The 25786-nt window shown below is 42.3% G+C and overlaps 1 protein-coding gene across 5 annotated transcripts in view; it reads right to left on the bottom strand.

The window, feature by feature from the left end:
* MAN1A2 (mannosidase alpha class 1A member 2) overlaps window positions 1-25786 on the bottom strand; it is a 295186-nt gene that overhangs the window by 228530 nt on the left and 40870 nt on the right. For 4 of the 5 annotated variants that reach the window (XR_004647895.1, XM_034787853.1, XM_034787871.1 and 1 more), the window contains one exon: window positions 3493-3748. Coding sequence is in view for 4 of the 5 variants with exons in the window: in XM_034787853.1 (XP_034643744.1) it covers window positions 3493-3748 (256 nt within the window). In the remaining variant the exon portion in view is untranslated. Of the gene's footprint in view, window positions 1-3492; window positions 3749-19080; window positions 19218-25786 lie in introns of those variants that run through there. The other variant, XM_034787879.1, reaches the window with a different exon arrangement.

The following is a 25786-nucleotide window of genomic DNA, read 5'->3' as shown; positions in this document are numbered from 1 at the left end:
AAAGTGAATCATGAAATGATCGACTTCTTGAGTCTATGGAAGGGAAGGAGTGAAAGCAGCAGAATAAGAACAATGGACTTCAAAAAAGCGGACTAACAAACCCAGAGAACTGGTAGGTGAGGTCCCATGAGAAGAAAATCTAAGGCAAAAAGGAGTGCAGAAAAGTTGGCTGTTTCTCACAGAGACAATATTAAAGGCACAATAGCAAACTATCCCAGTGCAAAGGAAAAACAGAAAGAATAGTAAAAGACCAATATGGCTGCATCAGGACCTCTTTAATGACCTGAAAATCAAACGGAATCCTACAGAAAGTGGAAACATGGACAGATTGCTAAGGATGAATTCCAAAGAATAGCACAAGCATGTAGGGACAAAATCAGAAAGGCTAATGCACAAAATGAATTACACCTAGCAAGGTACATAAAAGGCAATTATAAGAGGTTCTATAAATACATTAGGATCAAGAGAAGAATGGTACTCAGGCAAGGAATCAATATTCTATAGTGAAGGAGACTTGTCTGTTGGACCTCATTTGCTGGAGACTGTGTAGTGAAGGAGGTAGGGGACTGCAGAAAGAGAAAGGTTTAACCATGAGATCAAAGGGTTGAAGTCTTCCTGGAGAACTGGATTATTCCCCTGCTTCTGTCACAAGGATCCTACATGATGCTGGGCAAGTCACTTACAATTAGTGGCCACCTAGAAAAAGGTTGGTGTGTTTTCCTCATTTTCTGTGACCTCACTTTGAGACACCAGGGATCTGAAGTGCTGAGCACTCAGAGCTGCAAGTTAAGTGAATGGGAACTATGCTTTGAATGTATAAAGTGCTATAAAAATACTAAGTAAAAAAAAAATTCAAGTCCTAGAAGTCCCAAGTTGGGTACCCAAAATTAGGGAACATTTTAAAAAATGGACCTTATTCTATTAAGATTATTATTCTAATGTTTATGGAACCCAGCTGAGATTGGGACCCCACAAAGTTAACCACGGTATAAACACAGAGTAGTAGATAGTCCCCGTGCCAGAAGCTTACAATCTAAATAGAGGAGACACAAAGGGTAAGAGGAGAGGAAACATACAAGTAGAGAGAAGTAAGTGGTGGTTTGCAAATGTCAAGTTGGTGCCATGATTTGCCTGTGTGTGTGTTTTGTTTGCTTTTATTCTTTTTCAAGGTTTTTACTGGGAGCAGGTTATCTAAAGAGAGACAAGCAAAGCAAAGGTTGAAATTAAAGGAAAAGGGAAAGAAAAAGGGAGAAGGGAGAGGAAGAAGGGGAGGAGGAGGGCAGGGGGAGTTGAGGCTGATGCAAAAAGACTGAGGCAGGGGTTCAATGTGAGAGGAAACAGCCAATCAGCAGAGGGAAGAGAATGTCCAGAGTAAAAACTGTAAAAAAGTATATCTGTGCCTCAGTTCCCCATCTGTAAAGTAGAGATAATACCACATCTTACCTCACAGGGGTTTTGCAAAGATGAATTCATTAATATTTGTAAAACATTCAGAATCTACAGTGATGTGTCACAGAAAAGCCCAAGAATAAATTGATAATTCTGTATTCAGTGCAGGGTTTGGATAGTGTGGAGTAAATAAGACATGGGGCCATGAAATTAATGATGAGGATAAAAAGAAACATTGAATAGCTATCAGAGTGGTAGCCGTGTTAGTCTGGATCTGTAAAAAGCAACAAAGAGTCCTGTGGCACCTTACAGACTAACAGACATATTTGGAGCATAAGCTTTCGTGGGTAAATACGCATGCGTCTGACGAAGTGGGTATTCACCCACGAAAGCTTATGCTCCAATATGTCTGTTAGTCTATAAGGTGCCACAGGACTCTTTGTTGCTTTTTATTGAATAGCTACTCATTCACTGGGCACCACCTGTAGTCTGCACAGAAGGAGGTAAGTGCTCTATGGGAAAAATGTATGTGATCATGTAATTAAAGACTTTATAACAGTGCATATGCACAAGGGGGTTGAATTAAGGTTGCATCCAACTGTTGTCTATATTCTTATACTTAGGCTGTAGGCTCTTTTGGGCAGGGACAGTCTCTGTTACATGTTTTTACACGGCTAGCAGAATGGGGCTCTGGCATCTAGGTGCTACCACAATACAAATAATATAACTTAAAAATCAATAAATCCAACATACTTGTTGCTGATTTCTAAGACTTAGAAAAATTAGTGCTCTGTCACACTTAAGAATTTGTTCTCATTATCTTTTGTTCATCTAGTCCAAACAATGGGGTGCAGAAAGCTCAAAATAATCTAACTTGGGTCTCAGCAGAGAACTATGCATTGAACAAATACTGGGTTCTAGTTTTTAAACAAACAAATTTAATGTGGGAGTGTTGGGAAGTTTCCTGAAGTTTTTGAAAGCCCAAGGAAGGTCTAGAACTTGTTGCAAGCAAAACCTAGTTTATGCTTTGTATTTTAATACATTAAACACTTCCCTTGCACTGACTTCAAATTAATTGGCAATGTGGGAGAGGAGGGAAGATGGTAATGTTGGTATGTGCATATGAGTGTGGTACATTAGTTTCAGATTTAAGAGTTTAGAGGTATTAACTCTTTGAATTACTGCTTTGCGGTCGTCTGTAGCTTTATAGTTGAGTATTCCCCTAAATTTACAGGGATTTTCCCTCCCGTTCACTTTCCCCAAAAAATATTCACCAACAGCAGAGGGGCACGGAACACTTCTTCAGCTCAGAAGCTTGGGAAGAAGAAGATGAAAAGCAGTGTAGGTAGCACTACATAATTCTCCCTAAACCCTCGTTTCTCAATCTCTGTTGAGAAACTGTTATTGCAGACTTTCTTACGGAAGGCCGTGTAATAATTACCATAGTCTACCCAATGCCTGGAGTGAACTCAAGTGTATTTTTTTAATACAGACAACAGTACAGTGGAATAATTGCCGGAACAAACAAGAGTGCAAAGTGGAAAGCTTTTTAAAATGAGAAACAGTCATGTAAGTTCAATAAACTATGGATTATTAATAACCTAAATCTAGTCTCCTGTGAGCCCAAACTGCTGTCTTATAGTAGGCTAAATTCCGAGTATTTGGAAACAATAGTAAATATATTTTCTTTGATTGAACAAACTTTGTGATGCCAACCTCAAGCATAAAAAACAAATTAGTCAGGCTGCCCAAAATCAAGAGGGTTTTTTCTGAGAGAGAGGTTAAGTTACCTTATAGTAAGTGATGTTCTTTGAGATTTGTTGTCCATATGCATTCTAATCATAGTATTGCACACCCCTTAGCAATAGAGATTGGAAGTTTTTTTCTTGCTAGCAGTCCCCAGTTGGTCCTTATATGTTCAAGGAATAACCCCCGCCCAAGTGCATCAAGGGGCAAGGCAAACCAAGTGCCTCTCAGTTCCTTATAATCATACTTATTTTAAATGTGATTTTATAAAATGTTCATAACAGCAATGGCTGAAAATCTAAATAAAACAATTCCTATCACAGCCTGCAACAACCATCATCCCACACTGCCTGTTACCTCTTTAATTTTGTCCCTCTTCTCTCGGATGTCCTTATCTGTTGGGTCTTCACTGTTTATCCCTATGAGGTTTGGTACTGGTACAGGTGGCAGAGGCTTGCTCTCTTTCTTCTTCATTTCTTGGGCTACTTTGTTCTTTTCTGTCTGAATCTCTGCTCGAATCTCATCTCGAGATTTCTTCAGCTTCTCTTTTGCCTCCTCTAGAGCTTTTTCATGGTCTGCTCGGATCTTATTTCTCAGGCGTTCCTCTTCTTCTCTAAAGAAACAAATGTAGTCAGAGCCTGGCTTTATAAAGGAAACAACAATTGTGACATTAAACAGAAGAAGCCATATTCTGCATTGGTTTACAATAAGCAATTATGTTGACTTAGAGTTACACAGAAGCATGTCAGTTTAGAATTTAGTCCCAGTTCTCAAACCGATTCCACACAGTTTCGCTTTAGTGCCTTATTTGTTCACGAACATGAGAGCGCTCATCTTTCTGAGGCAGTGACTGGTTATTGCAAATCAGGTCTCAGTATTTTTCCTTGCCCTTTCATTCAACAGATAAGAAAGAAAAGGCCCCATGTTCTGAATTTCATCTACAGCGCTGACACATGGTTTCATAAATGCATCTCTCCCCCTATATAGAACAGACAAAATTATGCTTAGCAATGACCTAATTAAAAAAATACCAAGAGGGCTCTTCCCTACCTCAACAACCTGTTTTATGTGTAACACAGCAAATTGCAGTCACCCAAGTCATTCAGGAGACATGCCCTGCAAAAACTACAGGTCCCAGCACAGCAAGTCCCATCCTGGTGGATCATGGCATGCTGAGAACTGCAGTCGCTGAAAGCAGCAAAGCTGAATTTGGACCGCTCATTTTGGGCCTTCCAGAATTAGTTTTCATCCAACTATAAAGTGATTTAAAATGTTAAAGTTTTAAAAAGCTGTGCCCTCTGCTATTAAAGTCTGCTGTCACTGTCCAACAAATCAGCTGCTTAGCGATATTATAAAGATCTACAACAGTGTTCCCCAAGGTATGGAGGGCATCCTCCTGGGGGAGGAGGGAGAGGAAGGAGATCTGGGGGGGGGGGGGGGGGGCACAGAAAGTATATACATTAACATGAGTAAGCCTTTAACAACACATTCCAGGGCAGCAGGAGTTGGTACGATTGGTTTCATTTTCCTGGACTGGAGCTCAGCTTCCAAAAGTTTGGGAAATACCACCTTAAATTATAAAGCAAATTATATAAAATACAAAAGCCGTGTTAAAATAACCTTCACTAGCATGGAGCAGAAACTTTCCCAAGGCACTGCAGTGAGCTCATACTGAACGTCTATCATAAAAAGGGGTTGAGGCCCCTTTGAAAACTTGGGTGTAAAACTAGGGAAGTTTGCCTCTCCGCAACACAATTTTTCCAATTACCAAAATGCACTTAAGTCAATCAGAGTTGGAGGAGTGGTAGGAATGCAACACGGAGATCTCAGAGTATAAAATGTTGCTACAACCATCCAAACGCACTACTCTCGAGTTGTTTTCCCCACATGTGTTAAAGATCAAACTGCTGACATCTCCCCCTGTGCTGTGCAAATGGCGCTCAGAATAAAAGAGCAGCCCAATTGTGCGGGAAACGAGGGCTGGGAGCTGGAAACAATAATTGCTTGTCTCCGTTGCACATTCTCTACAATCAAAATCCAAAAAGCAGGAGAGAGTTTGGGTGCAGAAGGGGTGAGAGGTTGGGCTCTGGGAGGGAGTTTGGGTGGGGGAAGGGGTCTGGGGTGCAGGCTCTGGGCTGGGACAAGGGGTGGGGGTGCAGGAAGAGGGGGTGGGGTTGCACATTCTGTGAGGGAGTTTGGGGGCAGGAGAGGGTGTATGGGAAGGGGAGGGGGTGCAGGTTCTGGGAGGGAGTTTGAGGGCGGGAGGGGGTGTGTGTGTGAAGGGGGGTGCAGGCTCTGAGAGGGAGTTTGGGGGCTGAGTGGTGTGGGGTGGAGGTATAGGCTCTGGGAAGGGGTCAGGGGGTGCAGCACTTACCTGGGGCTCCAAGGCAGGGCAGGGGGCCTCCGTGTGCTGCTGCCCCCAAGCACCAGCCCCACAGCTTCCCATTGGCTGTAGGGGCGCTCAGGGCGGGGGCAGCACACGAAGGCACAGCCCCGCCCCACCTTGGGGCCGGCAGACACATGGAGCGAGCAGGCAGATGCCACTCAGCTCCGCTGAGCTGCCAGGGCCCAGGGCCATTGTAAATCTCCTGGAAGGGGGGAGCGCCCGGGGCGGCAGGCAGGGCCAAGGGAGAGACCTGGCCCAAAAACTGCTGGAGGCCTGCGGGCCATGTTGGGAAGGTTCACAGGCCGCAGATAGCCCGCGGGCCGGGAGTTTGAGACCCCTGATCTAGGGTGAGAAATACTATTTGTAATCAATTTATTTAGTGAAACTAGCTTAGTTTGTGTGTTTGATTTCATTTGATTAGTAATATGCTTTGTTCTGTTTGCTACCTCTTTTACCACTTAAAATCTGCCTTTTATAGTTAACAAAATTTGTTTTGTTTATTATTAAACCCAGTTAGGTAATTTCTAATGGGGGGGGGGGTAAGAAGTGTGCACACCTTTCTCCACATTGAGGGAGGGGGCAAAATTCACAATATATCTTTGTGTCTGCAGTCCAAGGGAGGTGGACATCTGAGTGCTGGAGCAAGTCCCTTAAACTGAGTCTTCCCAGAGCTGATCTGCAGCTGGATGTGGCCCTGCCAGTGTGTATATAAGAGGAGGTTTTAAGAGCCTGGCTCTGCAAGACAGGTTAAAGGGGGTCCATGCTGGCAGAACAGGTAGACTCAGTGATATCTCTGCACCATCAGGTGGCTTCCGAAGGGGTCCAACCTGTCACAGTACCTTATACCCAAAAATATTTAAAAAATTCTCTGATCATCTCTCTGAACTATTAATGTGGATTTTTAGCAAATGTTGGAACACTGGCAAAGAGCATAGGAAAAAAAATAATGTTGTACCAATATTTTAAAAGAGTAAATGGAATGACCCGGGAAACTATAGACCAGTTAATCTGACATCGGTCACAGGCAAAATCATGGAAAGGTTGATATGAGAGGCAATTAGTAAACAATTAAAAGATGGTAGCATAATTATTGCTCATCAACATAGTTTTATGGTCTTGTCTAACAACGTTTTTTGATTAAATTACAGGTTTTTTTGATTAAGGTAACTGAATCCTGCAAACAGTTAAAAGTAACAGTCTGCATGCAGCTAACAGGCAAGTGACAGCTACAGTATTTGCTCTTGGTAAAAATCAATCATTATGCTGTGACAGTGAGATACTAAAAGCAACACAGAATATGCAATTATGGAAAGAAAGAATGCATAGTCCTATGCCCAGACAGAGAGTGGAATCAAACTATAGAGAATTTAAGGAAATGTAAAGGCACTGGCACTACTGCCTTTCTTGCCCCATCTGTACCTTTGGGAAGAAGATAATAGCTAGCCTGATTTGTATTCCCACCCCTCCACACACACCTCTCCCTCGTAAAACCCTTTTGGTACAATGTGACCAGTGATAATGTTAATGATTATACATCTCTCAAATTGTTTGCTAAAATTTTGTGCTAGTGTTAAGTCACAGAAGGCTAAACATGGCGCTGGATGCCACTCACCACCCAAATCCATGAAAATATGTTTGTTAAGTTTGTTTGTGCTAGAAACAGAATTCTCCCGCCTATCTAGCGCTGGACTACACCGTGGGTTAGGTTGATATAGTGGAGTCTCTCAGGGGTGTGGATTTTTCATACCCCTGAGAGACGTAGCTATACGAAAGTAAATTCCTAGTATAGATCAGGCCTAAGTTAAAAAGCTGGAACAGTAAAACTCCTGTGCTAATTAACCAATATATTGCGGCACACAAAAGAAAAAGTAGAAAAAAAGGCAAACAAAATTCTTCAAATCCTTAGATAAAGGAAAGTATTGGTATAAAATGTTTTCTTTTTAACCTGGTTAATAGTTTTTGTTTTGCTGCAGTAATTCAAGAAAAACAGGATTCTGAATGAACTTTAACTGTTATTAACTGCAGTTATTAACTCAGTTTTTTTCCCTCTGAGGCATCCACTCTATTCAGCTTATATGTTTTTTTCTCTCTCAACAACCAACCGCTATAACCTTTTATATATTTCTCGCTCAGCTGGGTATGTTGAATTGTTCATTGTTATTAGTGTTTTGGAACACTAGTTCTACTTGTCTATTCTTATTGCTTTTATCCATATTGCTTATGTATATTCCATGTCACATAACCTTTTTTATTTTTTATTTTAACTTTTATTTGGGTTTTACTTGTGGTGCAACAAAAAATAATTTTGCTAATAACTATAATTATTTGTGATATGACACTTTTGATTAAGGTAAAAAAGGCCTTTAGTAAGTTTATTTTCAGGATGTAATAAGTTTGTCAGTTATAAAGTTATTTTGGTTTATATTTTGTAGGTACCTTTGTTTGTAAATGCTCAAAATATGAGGGGACCCCACTCAGAGTAATATAATCTCCCCAAGAGAAAATGTATGAATGCTCAGCCCTCAAACAAAATATAATCTCAGTTTATATACTTCTGGCTAATTTACCAACTAAGGGGCATCAAAAATCTGAAAATCCACATTAATCAGTTAAATTGTTTAAAGGGAAAACATAATATTATTAATATTTTGCAAAATGTTTTTGTTACTGGAATATTTTCTAAAATGCTTGTTAAATTATGAACTTAAACTGTACTGACACAGTGCAATTTCCAGGAATGACAGATTTTCTCAGAAGTTTATACCTGAATAGACAGAAATAGCTGCTCCTTTATATGCTTTACTTACAGGTAGCAGCTGAAAATGAAATGCAAAATTGACTAAAGCGGTCACTAATTGAAACAGGCATTAGCCTCAGCTTCTATGTTGATTCAATCTGATTATTCGCAACCACTGCAACAGAGATAACACTGGCAGCTGCTTTGGGTCAACACAAGAATTCAAAAGCAGACCAATTGCTTATGCATCTCAGGTATTAGCTTCTGTAAAACAAATATTCTTGGTGTGAGAAATATATGTTGGCTACCTTTTGGGCTGTTATGCATTTTGCTTACATTGTGGGACTGTCATCTTTGATTATCAATACGCTGTACACTCCAGTATCATTCTTGTTATTGCGCAAGTATTAAGGAAAACACTAAAAAGAATCAGTTAATAATCAGTATAATTATGAAGTTTATATTTAAATTAAAGTATATATTAAAATTTATAGTTATATATGAAACAATGGGTACATATATATTCATAAATATTCAAAAAGCTTTAAAAAATACTCCAATGGAGAAATGCCTGGCCTCGTTGCCAATTAATATTTGTTGAATCAGTACAGGAATGAAACACAACTAGTCACAGAGATTGATATCCTCTGGAATCTAGCTGTGGAGCTATGTCACCTCTTGATTGTAGTTACTATACAGAAGACTTGCAAGTACAGCATATTTTTCACTTTTCCTGCCAATAATTGAAAAAGAAAACACATTTATGAAACAATAGTACAGGCTCATTTGGTAGGGGTCCTCAAAAACTCTTTTCAAGTACTGTATCCAGGTACCTCAGACACTGGTAAAACACTCACATGAATGATGGCAAGCACCCATTCTGGCCTGCTGCTCAGAATTGCAAGCCAGACTGATCTGCCAATGTGATACCCTAGGGTCCACATAACCCAGCTCTGGTATAAATCACAGTAATGAGCCAAAAACCAATGGAAGGCCTCATCTTGACTTCCCAGTATGGCTGAGTACCTGGAATGTACATCAAACACATGCATGTATGTGGGAAGTGGAGAATACTGTGTAAAAAAAACAAAAGTATAGAGATATACCTATTGCATAGAACTGGAAGGGACCCTGAAAGGTTATTGAGTCCAGCCCCCTGCCTTCACTAGCAGGACCAAGTAATGATTTTGCCCCAGATCCCTAAGTGCCCCCCTCAAGGTTTGAGCTCACAACCCCCTGGGTTTAGCAGACCAATACTCAAACCACTGAGCTCTCCCTCCCCCATGTTACATAACAGTTACAACAGAATTAGAGAGGGAAAGTATTCCCAATTAACCAGTTCAATTGGTATTTTATTCCTAAATTCAAAACTATAAATAGATTAATCAAAATCAAACCCACACTCAAATTTGTGGAGCCAGGAGTAATAAGTCACCCATGCTTTGGTCTAAGGCTATGTAATTACTCCCTAACTTTACAACACCTGTTGCTAAATTAAATCTACATTTAAAGTCTGTTAAAACAAAATACTTAATTCACATGCAAGAAAAAAATCAATACATGTTAAAACCAGTTAGCTAGTGAAATCAAATAAATACAATTAGGAAACATCCAGCTGTGGCATTTATTTTTAAGGATATTGTTGTGGATACAAACATTGATAACTGTAGTAATGCTTATAATGTGTTGTAAGATAAAGTGTATGTTAAAGGATTGGCAAAAGAAACAGGAAAGGAAATAAGCACTGGAGGATACCACTTTACTCCATCATGTAAAGTAATCAACACCCTTGAAAACAGTACATTTCCAAAGGTGTCAAAAGGGGGGAACTACACCTGGAGTACCATAAAAACAACTAAATATCAAGCCTCTAAAATCAAGACACACACACACACACACACACTCAAAATGCAACACAGGAAAATTTCTAATGACTTTTTTTGTAATGATTTACAATCAAAACTGGACTTTGAATGAAAAACCCATGTTTAAAGAAAAAAAGAATTGCTGACATTAATCAGTATGCTCTCCAAACCATCCAAACAAATAAAGGTGAAAGCACATACTAACATACAACAATGAAGTATAAAAAATGAAGGACTCCTAAATAGTAAGATTATAAGCTTTGTTAGCTATATTTTAATGATTTCTAATTATGGATAGTAAATGAGTTTAAGTGAGGTCACACTTAGCATGTTTTTGACTATTCTTCTTTGATATTAATTGCTGATTTGTTTAAAATGATATTGCTGGCAAGATAGGTATTGTGTTATGTTGGAAGACATAACTAAGAGGTACACAAATAGGCAATGATAATTAAAAAACCCGTTTTCTGGGATAACCCAGGCCTGACTGACACAAAACAACATGAAAGAGACAAGATAGAGGAGGTAATATCTTTTATTGGACCAGTTTTCAGAGTAGCAGCATAAATTTGTTAGTCTCTAAGGTGCCACAAGTACTCCTGTTCTTTTTATTGGACCAACTCCGATCGGTGAAAGATACAAGCTTTCAAGCTACACAGAGCTCTTCTTCAGGTCTTTCATATCCTGGGTCCAACATGGCTACAACAACACTGCAAACAAAACAACATGACATAGAAACTGTAAAACCATCAGTAAAAAATACAGAAGTTAGGTAACTAATGCTTGCTCATGCGTAATGTATGGTTATATAAAAAATAAAGAACTGATGTGCTAAAAGCCAATTGCAAAAAGGTGAAGTAATCTGGAATGTGGAAATGTATAAAAAACTCAAGTGAACAATGCCCAAATAGGAGAAACACCGGATCAGAAGCTGAAGGAACAAGACTAGAGGACCAGACCAAGGGAACAGAAGAGGCGATGACCATCATGAAGTATAGAAGGACTTCCTAGTGCCCTGGAAAGCGGTAACTTGAGTCCCTACCAATTCCATCTTGTTTGTTGTTTGTCATCTGGCAGAAATGTATGTTCAGACACTATACATGACAATAAATCTGTCTGAAATTGTATAAAAAAAAGGCAAACATTGCGTGGACTTATCAGTTTCCCACTTCACCCTCAACATCTAGGTGACATTCTGATAACAACTTAGCACTATACAAAAACCAACTGAGCCCATATTTAGTGGATTAAAAACTACTTAACTGACAGCTCTGAAAACATAATTGTAAATGGGGGAATCATCAGCTTATGGATTTTTTTTCTAGTGGGGTCCTGCAGAGATCTGTTTAATCAGTTCAATGTGGCCCAATGATCTGGAAGAAAATATCAAATCATTGCTTCCAAAAGTTTGCAGATAACGCAAAACTTGGTAGAGTGGTAAACAATGCAGGAGACAGGTGATATATACACAGTAATCTAGATCTTTGCAGGCAGATCTATAAAAACAACATGCATTTTAATACAACCAATGCCAGTTCATATGTCTAGGAACAAAGAACGCAGGCCATTACAACAAAATGGGGGACTATATCCTAGAAAGCCACATCTCTGAAAGAAATATAGAGATCATGGTGAACAAGCCACTCAACATGCATTCCCAATGCAATGCTATAGCCAGCAGTTCTCAAACTGTGGGTTGCAACCCCGTTTTAATGGACTTGTTGAAGCCCGAACCCCACCGTCTGGAGCTGATGCTGAAGCCTGAGCCCCACTGCCTAGGTCCAAAGCCAAAGACCAAGAGCTTTAGCCCTGGGTGGCAGGGCTCAGGTTATAGGCCCCCCGCCTGGGACTGAATCCCTTGGGCTTTGCTTCCCCCCATCCCCAGCCTGGGCAGCAGGGCTCGGGCAGGCTAAGGCTTCAGTCCCCACCTCCTGGGGTCATGTAGTAATTTTTGATGGCAGAAGGGGGTTGCAGTACAATGAAGTTTGAGAACCCCTGCTATAACAAAAGGAGCTAACATGATTCTTGGAAGGATAACAAGGGGAATATCAAGGAAAAGTAAAGGGATGGTATCACCTCTGCATAGGGCGTTAGTGAGACCATTACTGATATACCATGTCCAGTTCTGGTGTCCTAACTTCTAAAAAGATTCATTGCCTAGAAGTTGAAGCTAGATAAATCGGATGGGAAATATAGGTATACTTTTTTTTTTTTTTTATCAGTGAGAATAATTAACCATTGGGATAATTTACCAAAGTTCATGGTGGATTCTCCATCACCAGCAACTTTAAAATCAAGATTGGATGTTTTTCTAAAAGACCTAGGAATTATTTTGGAGAAATTCTATGGTCTGCATTATACAGCAGGTCAGACTAAATGATAACAGTTCCTTCTAGGCTTGGAATCTATGAAAGTTCATACTAGAACTAAGGTGTAAGTTTTTAACAAAGTGTAATTGACATTTGAAACAACCTTTCAAGGCATTTGGTGGATTTTCTTTCCCTTCGAGTCTTTACATTTTTATCACTTTTATAAAATTGTAGTTTTTAATGACGGGCATTGAAGTGCCTTCATCTGTCAGATTATTATTTTTGTTCTCACTATGCTTGTGTGATTTGTAAACAGTAAAAGTGACTTCTTTGCAAACTTGATAAGAGAGTAAATTCTTTCTTCTCAGAGACCTTGTATGTAAATTTTATAGAATTTTTAGATCCCATAGAGATAATGAGATAAAATGATATTAGCTTTAGAACTGGTCAAAATGTTTAATGAAATTATTTTTTGGCCAAAATATGCTTAATGAAAAAAATTTATGTAAAAAATTATTTTTGAAGTTCTTTATTAAGAATGTTTCATCAATTTTATTTCAATTTTGTCTCACCACGAACTTTTTTTTTTACTAGTCTTTATTTCTCACATGTCTTGTCATGTGCTATAATTGTTATTCTTTATTGGACAAGTGCCATAGATACTGGGAGAATGTGCAATTTGGTCACACGAATCTGCATCTCAAAGAGCAGGAGTTCTCAATCTTTTTCTTTCCGAGGCCCTTCCAACATGGATGTCTTCCTAAAAAATAAGCTTTAGCTCAGCCAGAAGTTAAGGCCTTGATGTAAGAATTAGTGGGTGACATTCTATGATCTGTGTTATGCATGAGGTTATACTAGAAATTAGATGATCAAAATGGTCTCTCAAAAATCTATGAAAGCACCAGAAGTAGTCAGTCACTCAGTCTTTAATGCAGACTTTTGGTATGGTGTTGAAATGAACCAGTACTGCTCAGTATACAATGAAGAGTAGTAAGGGTCAGTGAGGGGGATAACAATCCAAAAAACATCCTTTTCCCCCGACAAGATATGGAGAGGGTAGAGGGAAGACCCGGCATCCCCAAAGTGAAACCTTGTTAGCAGACATCAATGTAGCTTGGCTTAGCTCCCTCAAGGAGAAACAATTCATCCTCTATGACAGCGGTACTCAACTGGGGGTCCACAGCCCCATGGGAGACCATGAATAGGTTTCTGGGAGTCCACCAAGCATTAGACTCGCTGGGGCCCAGTCCTGAAACCCCAGAGCCCCACCATCCCACAGGGGCTGAAGCCTGAGCAACTGAGCTTCGCAGGGTTCCCTGTGGCATGGAATCCCAAACAATTGCCCTGCTTGCTACCCCCTAGGTAGGGCTGGCCCTGGCTTTTATATGCAGAAAAACTTATTGTGGCACAGGTGGGCTATGGAGTTTTTATAGCACGTGGAGAGCGGGCACCTCAGAAAAATGCCCATCATTAAAAAGTACAATTTTATAAAACTGACAAAAAATGAAAGTAAAATGTAAGCCAACTTGCATAAAGTTTTCTTTACATACATTTGAAAAGAAACAGCACTCTACTTAAAATATAGTCAAAACCCAAAGAATTAAAAGTAGCTCCAGGTGCTATAAAGGTCTCTAAGTCCCCTCCTAATAGTTGTAGCTTTACAATCACATTTTCCTTTGTTTTTCCTCCACTGTTGTTGTGTGAAAGGCTCATTGTGATTGATTTGGAACTGCTCTGTAATAATTTATAAATACTGCATGTTGATGTGGTCATTGGGATATTTACTATATGAATATATTGGTTTAGAGTAAAAGTAGGCTATCGGGAAAGCAAATGGAAAGGAAAAAGAATGGGTCAAGATAAGAAACACACACACCCTTTAGAAACACTTGAAGGCAACTAAAGGACAATGACAGCACTGTTAACTGAAGATTTGCCTCCTCTCCAGTCAATCTGCAAAACTAGTTTCAAATAGGACAGGAAGAAGCCATTGAACATAGGCAATAAGAAGAACTGTAGAAGATTTAAAAAGGAAGACATTCTCCAGGGCTTGGCTACACTTGCGAGTTAGAGTACATTAAAGCCGCCCCGGGCACCCTAGCTCACTCCCCGTCCACACTGGCAAGGAACGTAAAGCACTCCAACTCCTCAGCTAGAGCACTCCTGGTACTCCACCTCGGCGAGTGGAATAATGTTTGCTGCACCTTGGCTACAATGCCCGGGCATCAGTGTGAACAAGGTATTGCATTACTGTGGTCTGATCAGCCTCCGGAAACATCCCATAATCCCCTTAAGTCAAGTGGCCACTCTTGTCATTGTTTTTGAATCGCTGCAGGAATGCAGATATGCCCTTTCAAAGCTCCGTTTCTGACAGCTGGCATGCTTATCTGCTCCAAGACAAAGCAACCATTACTGTGGAATGCTGCGTGAGAGAGAGAGGTACAGGGGGGAGGGAGGGGGAAAAGGGGTCTGCTGCTGTCTGAACTTACAAGACATCATGCTGACATGCTATCAGCCCCCCAAAAACCCACTCTCTCTCCCCCCACATACACACAACACACTCCCTGTCACACTCCACCCCACCCCACCCCATTTGAAAAGGATGTTGCAGTCACTTGCATGCTGGGATAGCTGCCCATAATGCACTGCTCCCAATACCTCTGCAAGTGCCGCAAATGTGGCCATGCCAGTGCGCTTGAAGGTGTCAGTGTGGACAGACTGCAGCGCTTTCCTTACTGCGCTCTCCGAAGGCTGGTTTAACTCAAAGTGCTCTACATCTGCAAGCATAGTCATGTCCAAAGAGAGGGTGGGTGGTTGTTCAGAGAAACCTGAAAGAGACCTAAGACACCCTGCTGGGGTGTCTGAAGGAGGTCAGGTCTGCTTAGTTTACCATCAGGGATGATAACCCGTTAGGTAAGAGACATGTGTGCAGCCTATTTGTTGTTTTAAAATCCTTTTTTTTCCTTATGCTTTCTTCCTACTGCTAAAATTAACAGTATTTACTGGTCACAGACTCCTGATGGGAAGAACCACAGGTACCTGAACTCAGTTGGACCCACTGGGTAAGATACACAGTTGATACACATGGTACTGCAACACATGTGTTTAAGACTGGCAGAACTGCAAAAATCCAACCTGGAACAATTAAAGACAGGAGGCTGAACTCTCAAGGGAGTGCACTCAGGGAAACAAAGGGAACAAAGGTACCGTTAGCACTGTAATCATGACATCCACAGGAACCCAACTGGAAAACTAACTAGGAAGGAGAAACAGTGAAATTGACTAGACACAAGAGGACTTAGGTGTTGCAGTGCAATGCCCAAATTTTAGGTATCAGAGGAGTAGCCATGTTAGTCTGGATCTGTAAAAGTGACAAAGAGTCCTGTGGCACCTTCTAGATCAGGCCTGCGGGGGTGGGGGGGAGCGGCTTCTGGGTTCACCCCCTGCCCGGGGGGCCTGACCTCACAGCCCGGCGTGCCGCGCTCTGACCGCCCGGACGGTCAGAAGCGCGGCTGCCAGGTTCGCCCCTGCCCGGGAAGAGGCAACCTCACAGCCCCGCGCTTCTGACCGTCCGGGCGGTCGGAGCGCAGTGCCTGCTCATGCGGAGCTGTGAGGTCGGCCCCCCCTGGGCGAACCCGGCAGCCGTGCTTCTGACCGAGTTCGGCCCCTGCCGGGGGAGGGGGAGCAACCTCACAGCCCCGCGCGCGCGCACTGCGCTCCGACCACCCAAACAGTCAGACGCGCGGCACACGCATCTCCGTCTCCTGCTCCTCCTGCCTGGCGTACAGTGTCACTTCTGGGGCTGCTGAGGCGGGTAGTACTGGGCACGAGGCAGAGCCAGTAAGTGCGAGTGAGGGGAGAGGCACCGGGCCTGGGCTCGAGCCACAGCTGGCGGGGGATGGAGAGGGGGGGTGCTCGGCTCAGAGGGGCTGGGCTCAGAGCTAGGGGTCAGGGCTGGGGGGGCTGGGGTCAGGGGGGTGTCCAGCTCAGAGGGGCTGGGCTCAGAGCAGGGGGTCAGAGCTGTGGGGGGGATGGGGTCGGGGGAGTGTCCGGTTCAGAGGGGCTGGGGTCAGGGCTGTGGGGCAGATGGGGTCAGGGGGGTGTCCGGTTCAGAGGGGCTGGGCTCAGAGCTGGGGGTCTGGGCTGTGGGGGGGAGGGGGTCAGGGGGGTGTCCAGCTCAGAGGGGTTGGGCTCCGAGCTAGGGGTCAGGGCTGGGGGGGGATGTGGTCGAGAGTGTCCGGTTCAGAGGGGCTGGGCTCGGAGCTGGGGGTCAGGGCTGCGGGGCGATGGGGTGAGAGGGTGCTCAGCTCAGAAGAGCTGGGCTCAGAGCTAGGGGTCAGGGTTGTGGGGGGGATGGGGTCAGGGGGATGTCCGGTTCAGAGGGGCTGGGCTCGGAACTACGGGTCAGGGCTGCGGGGGGATGGGGTCAGGGGGTGCTCAGCTCAGAGGAGCTGGGCTCAGAGCTAGGAGTCAGGGCTGTGGGGGGGATGGGGTCAGGGGGATGTCCGGTTCAGAGGGGCTGGGCTCAGAGCTAGGGGTCAGGGCTGGGGGGGCGGGTCAGGGGGGTGTCCGGCTCACAGGGGCTGGAGTCAGGGGGGTGTCCGACTCAGAGCGCCTTACCATGCTGCTTACCTCCGCCTCCCCGCTCTCCCAGACGCCACGTCCAGGAGTGGTCCTGGACAGCACTGCAGCGGCCTGGCTCCAGCAGGGCGTGAGCTCCCGCCGCTCAGCTGCAGCTCGCAGCTCCGCCCCCTTACCACAAAACTCTGAGCGGGAGGAGCTCAGGCCTCGCTGGAGTGATGCCGCTGCAGCTAGGGTGACCAGACGTTCCGATTTTATCGGGACTGTCCCGATATTTGCTTGTTTGTCCCACGTCCCGACAGATGTTGATGGTGCGGCTTTATAGTTGGGGGAGGGGGTGAGGAGGCGAGTGGCGAGTTGGTGGCTAGAGGGAGGCATCCATTTTCAGTATTTTAATTTTTGGTACTGCTGTGTGCAGTAATATAGTGATCCCTGGGGGGTTGAAGAGGGGTGTAATGGTGGGGCTGAGCAGGGAGGGTGTGGGTCCTATTTTACTGCCGTTACCTGGTTACCCTATGTGCGCCGTTTCTTTCCCCCTCTACAGGCTTCCACACACTGTCAGTGCCTTGCTAGTGTGCCACGCACCGTGAGATATCACTTCTCTTTGTGTGTGACTGTGAGTGTTTCCCTTATGTGTGAATTTATTCAACAAAATCTTGAGCTTCATAATGGCTACCATGAGTGAAAAGAAAAATAGCACAGAGTACAGAGCACAGAGTTTTCAACAATGAATGGACAAATAAATACTTATGTACTCTTTCCAAAGACAAAATACTGTGCCTCGTGTGTCACAAAATGTTAGCCATTCCGAAAGAATACAACCTTCGGCGGCACTTTGAAACTAAACATCCCAATCTCACCAAATTGAATCCAAATGAAAAAATAATTAAAGCACCCAGTTTAGTGAAAAATCTTGGTGGAGAACAGCAAATTTTCAAGAAAGTGAGCGCTGAGAACGATACAGTTACTAAAGTAAGCTTTCAAAATTCTAAGGAAATTGCTGCTGCTGGGAAATGCTTCACAGAAGGCGAGTTTTTAAAAAAAATGTATGTTGAGTGCTGTATCTGAGTTATGTCCAGAAAAGAGGGGAATATTTGAGAATGTCAGTCTATCACGCGTGACTGTATAGAGAAGAATAGCTGCCATTTCTACCAATCTAAGTGATCAGTTAAAGCAGAGAGTCAGTGAATTATGCTTTTAACCCCTAGCTATGGATGAAAGCACCGATTTAAAAGACACCACCCAACTTATTTTTATTAGAGGTATTGATAAAAACTTTGAAATTACTGAAGAACTTGTTGGCATGTGCTCCATAATGGGTCGCACAACCTGAAAAGAAATCTCCAGTGAACTGATAAAGTGCATGAATGATAAATTGGGATTAGATATCACAAACTTGGTGGCCATTTGTACTGATGGTGCTCCAGCTATGTGAGGAAAAAATGTTGGAGCAGTTACTCTTCTTGAAGAATTTATCAGGAGACAAATAACCAAACATCACTGCATTATACATCAGCAGATTTTGTGTAGCAAAGTCTTAAAATTTGAGCATGTAATGTCAGTGGTAGTTTCCATTGTAAACTACATCCGTTCTAGAGGACTAAAACATAGGACATTTCGAGCCTTTCTTGAAGGGGAAGACGCCGAGTGCAGCGACTTAATCTACCATACAGAAGTGAAGTGGTTGAGTCGAGGAAGAGTGCTCCAGCGTTTCATTGCTTTGAAAGAGGAGGTAGCAAAATTCCTAGAAAATGGGCCAATAAAATTCCCAGAGCTTGAAAATGAGTCCTGGAATCAAGATCTCTTTTTCTTTTGTGATATCACAGCACACCTGAATGATCTCAACATTCAACTTCAGGGAAAAAATCAACTTATATTTCAAATGTGTGCAGCAGTGAAAGCTTTCAAAATGAAATTGAAACTTTTCAGAAGTCAGCTGTCAAAAGGTGAAATGTGTCACTTTCCCCCTTGTGCACAGCATATCCCTCAGCACAAACACGCCGAGTTAGGAGAAAAATACACAAAGCACATCAATCTTTTGATTGAAGAATTTGACACAAGACTTACTTTGTCTAAAGATGATGACATCCAGTTGAGGCTGATTGAAGATCCCTTTTCTGTGGATCCAGAGGAAGTGCCACAAGATTTGCAGTTGGAGGTTATTGAACTTCAATGTTCGGCAGTTTACCGAAATAAGCACAGAGAAAACAGCCTGTGGGAATTCTACAAAAGTCTGGACGATGAAAAATACAAGAATCTTATCGAAGTTGCACTGAAAACGTTCAGCATTTTTAGAAGCACTTACATATGTGAACAAACATTTTTCATCATGAACATGAATAAAAACAAGCAACCTTCTTCTCTGACGACCATTTGGAAGACATTATGAAAATATCCACTTCAAATATGACCCCGAATACGACAAGCTTGTTGCCGAAAAGAGATGTAATATCTCTCATTAAATTTGCAAGGTAATTATGAAAAGTACAAATGTTTTCTTTCAATGGAACAGGTGTTTTTCATTTTTCCATGATTCATTAAAAAAAATTAAAATAATTTAAAAAATTGTTTGCTTTAATTGAAAAATTCTTAATAAAGTATCACCCCCCCCCAAAAAAAAATCCCTTCCTTTTCGGCCCACAGCTGTTTCGGCGGGGCGGGGCGGCGCTGGGGAAGAAGGGTTTGTTTCCGGGGTGCGGGTGGCACTGGGGTGGGGGATGTGTTTCGGGGGGTGCAGCAGGGAGGTCACCCTGCTCCTGCCCTGAAGGGCTTAAAACAGCCCTGGAGGAGGGCTGTGGCAGGGGAAAAAGCTGAGCTGATGGGGGAAGCCGCTGCAGCTGGGCCATGCCCCAATCAGGCCCCAGCTGGCCTGTATAAAAAGGCTGTGAGCCAGAGGCCCAGAGGAAGTCTCTCTCTGCTTGTAGAGAGAGAAGGGTCTGGCTGCTAGGGAGCTGAGCAGTGTATTGGGAGTGGAGAAGGGCTGGGGGAAGGCTAGAGGAACTGGGGAGCTCCAGCCTGGAAAACCCCCAAGCTGCGGACCTAGCTAAGGGCCTAAGACCAGTACCAGGGCTGGAGAGGGGTAGCCCAGCTATAGAGGGAGGCAGCAGGTCCAAACCCAACCTTGCCTGTGATGAGTGGCTGATATACTGCAGTCTGCCCCAGGGCGCGGGGGCTAGTTGGTGACTGGCAGTAGCTTTATACTGAGGTGAGGTGGGGATTAGAGAATTGGGGGTTCCCCAGAGAGGGGAGACCTAGAGCCAGAGTGCGGCACCCCACATCAAAGGGCACCGGGGTCCAGGAGGGACACACAACCAGAGGCAGTGGGACACCGGCCTGCAGAGGACGCTGGGGGGGGGGCGGGGTTCGGCGGGGCTGGGCGGTGCTGGGGGTGGAGGGAGTGTTTCAGCATGGCCAGCGGGTTTCGGCCCTCAGCAGCACGATCCAGCACATAATATTTAGCGAACATGTGCACCCACTTCCAAGTAGTAGCCTTGCGTATTTCCCTAATAAGAAATCTTTAAGTGAAGCTAATGATGATTCCACCACTTGAAGAATAAGGCCATTAAAGAGGCAGCTCAGGAATTTCAGCTAACTCATAATATTGCACAGTGCATTGTTTAACCCATCCGGAAACAGTATGAGTGGACACACTAGGATGTGTGATTTTTAGCATAAGAAACGATCTAGGTGACTTCCTAAAACTTGTAGGTGTATTTAAGTAGTCTGGAAGAGCCAGCCTACCATCTAAAAGTATGTACAAAGACTCTGCTTTACTAGCATGAGGTCTTGGAAAGAAAACCAGTAAATCAATTGTCTAATGTGAAAAACTATTTTTGGTAAAAACCTGGGATCAGGTCTGAGGACCACTTTATCTTTCCAAAAATTAGTAAGTGGTGGGTCATCAGGGTGTACAATTCACTCACATTTCTGACTGACATAATAGCAGTGATGTATGCCAGTTTAATAGATAAATAAAATAACACTCCATCATGGAATTTAAAGGGTGACCTCATACTCATAAATAATACCAAATTAAGATCCCAAATTGGGACAGGATCCCTAAAAGAAGGATATATATTAGATAACCCATTCATAAACCTTTTGACAGAGTCATGTACAAATAGTGATCTACCATTGACCAAAACATGGTAAACTGAAATAGCAGCCAGGTGAACTCTTAAAGAAGAATTAGACAACCCTTCGATATTTAATGTCCTTAAAGTCTGAAGAATAAGAGGTATGGAAGCTCCCACCAGAGAGTCAGATTTTCCCTTCATCCAAGCAACAAATGTATTCCATTTTAACTGATAACACTCTCTTGTAGATAGTTTTCTAGAAATGGAGCAGCATATTCTACACCAAAGAAGAACATGACTGCTCAAGACTAGTCCAAGTCCAATGGCCCTTCGCGGTCAGATGAAGAGACTGTGGATCTGGATGGATCTGGATCTGCCTTGTTCCGGTTACAAAATATCCAGAGACAGCAGAAGGCACCATGTGTCTGACAGGTGAAGGCGATCTGAATGGCTCTTAAAGAACTTGCATGTCATTGTATTGACATTATTTGGAAAGCCCAGTGGCCCAATTGTAAATTGAGCCAAACAATCTCACTATCCAATGTTGGATGCATCCGATGTTAGCATCACCGATGGCAAAGGGAGATTGAATAGAACATCTTGGCAAACATTTGATCTGTTCATCCACTGCCTCAGACAACCCAGAAGCTCATGAGGCATGGTGAAAAACACAGAAAAACATGTGCTGTACTGCCCAAATTCTGAGATGAACAAAAGGAGTAACATAAGTGGTAGCTGCCATCAACCCCAGGAAGAAGACCACCTTATTGATGATTTCACAAATCTGAACCTACTTGTTCTATTTTTAGAAACACGTTTTCTGTAGGGAAAGCTCTCCCTGCTACTGAGACCGGTATGGATCCGATAAACCTCTGTGTTGGGCAGAGATTTGATTTCCTGAGAAGTAACCCACATCTGAGAAGAGGGGGACTGTAACCTCGAAGTGAAGTAACAGGACTCCCACACAGCCACATTCAACAGCCAATTGTCCAAAGGCATGTAAACAAAACTAGCCTGTTTTCTTAGGTGCACCACTACCACCAAAAGGTACTTTGGGGGGGAGGGGGGACTTTTGGTATTGACAATACTCCAAACAGGAGCACTTTGTATTGGAAATGGTGCTCCACCAAAATGAACTGCAGGTATTTTTGACGACTATGCTAGACAGCAATATGAAAATACACTTTCTTTAAAATCGAGAGTGGGGAACCTTCCTGTAAGCAAGGAAATTAGAGGCTAGAGTTAACATCCAAAACAGGAATTTTCAAGTGTACCTGTTCTAATTTCTTAAATCTAAAATCAGATAAAAACTCCCATCTTTTTTATCAGAATGAAACAACGTTATGAAAAATGCACTTCAGAAGGCAATGAGTGTGTAAGCTGACGTGGACATGTCTGAACTACCTCGATCAACATGTTAGGAAACTTATTTTTGCATCATTCTTATGGGCTATCTACCATGTTTTACTATACTATGAAATCATAATTTAGATTATTCTCATAAAGTTATGTTTTGGGTGGATTGATTACTTATGAATTTCAGAATGTTTGTGTTCAAAATATAATTGGTATGTTAGTTTGTTGTGGGAGTATTTATCAATTTACATTTTTACTGTTATTGCAGGACTTCTGAAATGACTTTTTTATTGCTCAATATAATTAAACATCCTAGGTGAAGATTTCTTGTTTAAAAGTAAAGATTTATTAGGCACTTATTAATTTTAACATTTAAAAACATTTTTCTCAAGCTGTTGGGTATGTTGCTAGAGATAAGTGTTTAAATAGATTTAGACCATCCTTATGACTAATTATTTTCCCTATAAAATTGGGTTTAGAATAAATCATATCATTTAAACAGTGGTACAAACAGCTGCAGTAGGAGTACAATCTTATATTTTTAAAGCAGTGCACTGAGTAATAGTGAGTGAAAGTGAGGACTAGTATACACTACCGCTTAAGTCAATCTAACCTATGCTGCTCAGAGGTGTGAAGAAGACACCGCCCGCCCCCCCCCCCCCCGAGCGACATAAATTACATCAACCTAAGCACGGTCCACACTGGTGCTGTGTCAGCAGGAGTCGCTCTCCCGCCAACATAGCTTCTGCCTCTTGTGAAGGTGGTATAATTATGCCAACAGGGAAGCGCTCTTCTGTCAGCATAGCACATCCTTCAACTAATGCAGCTGCGCTGATGTAGCACTTGAGTGTAGACTTGCTCTGAGATTTTTACCATTTTGTTTCAGGGTCCAGCTTAGACAGAAGGGGTTATGAATGTTCATCATATGCAATGTCTACAACTTCATTGTGATCTATTGGTACCACCATCAGTGTTGCAATTACACGTCAAACAACAAATTACCTATATAAAAACAAAACCAAAGAAGACTTTCTTCATCAGCCAATAAAAGCATGGATGAGTTTCTAATCAGACAAGCAAATTCCAGCAAGACTCCATAGATGCAAAGATTGCTTGGTTCATTTATGCAACACATTCTCCCTTTCATCTTGTCCAGAACAAACAGTTCGTTGACATTGTTCAGTCATTACAACCCAGGCTACGCTATACCCGGCAGAGCAAACATTGCTGGAGACAATGTATAAGAGGGAAATGTAATAGCGTACAAAAAAAAAATTGATGGGAAATTTGTTAACCTGACTCTTGCTGAGTGGAGAAATGTACACAATGATCCAGTAATAAGTGCTTAAGTGACAACAAAAGATGGGGTTGTTGATCTTACAGATGTATCGCTTACAGAAGTGATACATCAGGAAATGCCATACAGCAGGATACTTAACCCTCCTAATGTTTTGGGGCTTGACCCCCAATATGAAAAATAATGTAAATAATTTTCATGCTAAATCTGTTCCTCTTCATACATTAAGTATTCTCAAATTAGGATGAGGTCATTGTTTTTACCATCCTACCTGTTGTCATTTTTGTGTAACAAAGAAAAGTTACTAAAAGAGTAATGGGGTCAGTTAGACCCCTCAATGTTAGTAAATAGGGACAATGAAGTTACTGCACTTCCAAGATATTTGGGGGTCTTTTGGACTCCAAACATATACAAAACTTTAAATAAAATATGATAGGCAAACCATTCACTCTTCTTTAAATAGTCTCAAACAATAAGGGCAACCTCTTAGGTTTGGTTTTGTCTACATACCTGTTGTGATTTTAGTGTACTGAAAAAAGTCACTAAACTGGTATTGGGGTCAATTAGACCTCAAATTAATTATGCAGGTATTCCAACATCAGATTGTTTTTATTTTGAAACAGCAATTATGACATGACTGTATGAATCTTTCACATTGATTTTGTCACAGTTTCCGTGTTTTTTGTTACACAAAAATACACCAAAAGGGTCTTGGGGATCTGAGAGAAACCCAGGTAACATTTGCCTCATGTATCATCACAATTGTTCAGCAAATTGAGTTTCTTTGAAGATAACATTGTCAAATTAATTTTCTGGGACATCTACACTTGCTAGGAAGCGTTTCTGGGGAAGCCACAATTGTCAGACATTTTCTGGCAAGCCCTCACTTGACAGATTCTGTTGTTGGGGCAAGATTCACTGCTGCTGGGGAAAAGAGTTGCTGTTGCATTGCACACACACAATGCATGTCTGAATGCATGTATTGTTTAGATTTTGTTAAATTGTAAGTGGCATAATAAATCTTTGAGTAACTGATGGATGTTTCTCAGGGAGCTAGATACAGAAATGGTGAAACCACTGGTGCAGAAAAGAAACACTGCAGCTTTGCCTCAGACTTCTAGAGAAGCAGTGTCTAGTCAGTGTGCTGGAGACTGATCCAGAACCTAAGAAACAGGGAAGATGTTACATTTATGCCAGAAAACAAGACAGAAAAACACATCAAAAATATGCAAAGTGTAAAAACTTTGTATGTTCAGAACCTGTCACCTATTTGCTCCATTTGTTCATATTGGTAGGACATTTACTGCCACTTTGCTGTGTTTGTGCCTTTTATATTATTGCTATTTTTGTTGTCTAAACATGGGGTCATTTAGACCCCAACACCTATATAGTGTGTAGCTTCGAATCTAGGAAAGTGTTAACATGTTCATAGTTTTATAGTTCACTGGTTACAATAAAGTCAATTTTAAATGCATCCTATGTGGGGGTGGGGGTTCCAGTTTTCACATTAGGGGCCTCCAAGATTCCAGTACAGAAATAATCAGGTGATTTTTGGTTCAATATGAGGGTTAAAAGAAGTAGTAGTAAAAAGCTGTAACAAACTTTAAACAAAAATTCAAGAGTTGTGTGTAGCTTTGCCAAACACAATGCTGCAAATGTAGCAAAGATGAGAAGAGACATTGAAGAAAATAAAGAAGGGAACCAGAAAATTATAACGTATGGGTAGGGCCCTACCAAATTCATGGTCATGAAAAATGCATCACGGACCGTGAAATCTAGTCTCCTCCCATAAAATCTGGTCTTTTGTGTGCTTTTACCCTATACTATACAGATTTAATGGGGGAGACCAGTGTTTCTCAAATTGGGGGTCCTGACCCAAAAGGGAGTTGCAGGGGGATCGCAAGGTTATTTCAGTGGGGTCATGGTATTGCCACCCTTACTGCCTTCAGAGCCGCGTGGCCAGAGAGCAGTGGCTGTTGGCCAGATGCCCACCTCTGAAGGCAGCGCCCCACCAGTAGAAGCTCAGAAGTACCATACCGTGCCA

This window comes from Trachemys scripta, chromosome 1 (assembly GCF_013100865.1).
Source record: "Trachemys scripta elegans isolate TJP31775 chromosome 1, CAS_Tse_1.0, whole genome shotgun sequence".
Lineage (NCBI taxonomy): Eukaryota > Metazoa > Chordata > Testudines > Emydidae > Trachemys > Trachemys scripta.
This window is presented reverse-complemented; position numbering and strand designations above follow the sequence as displayed.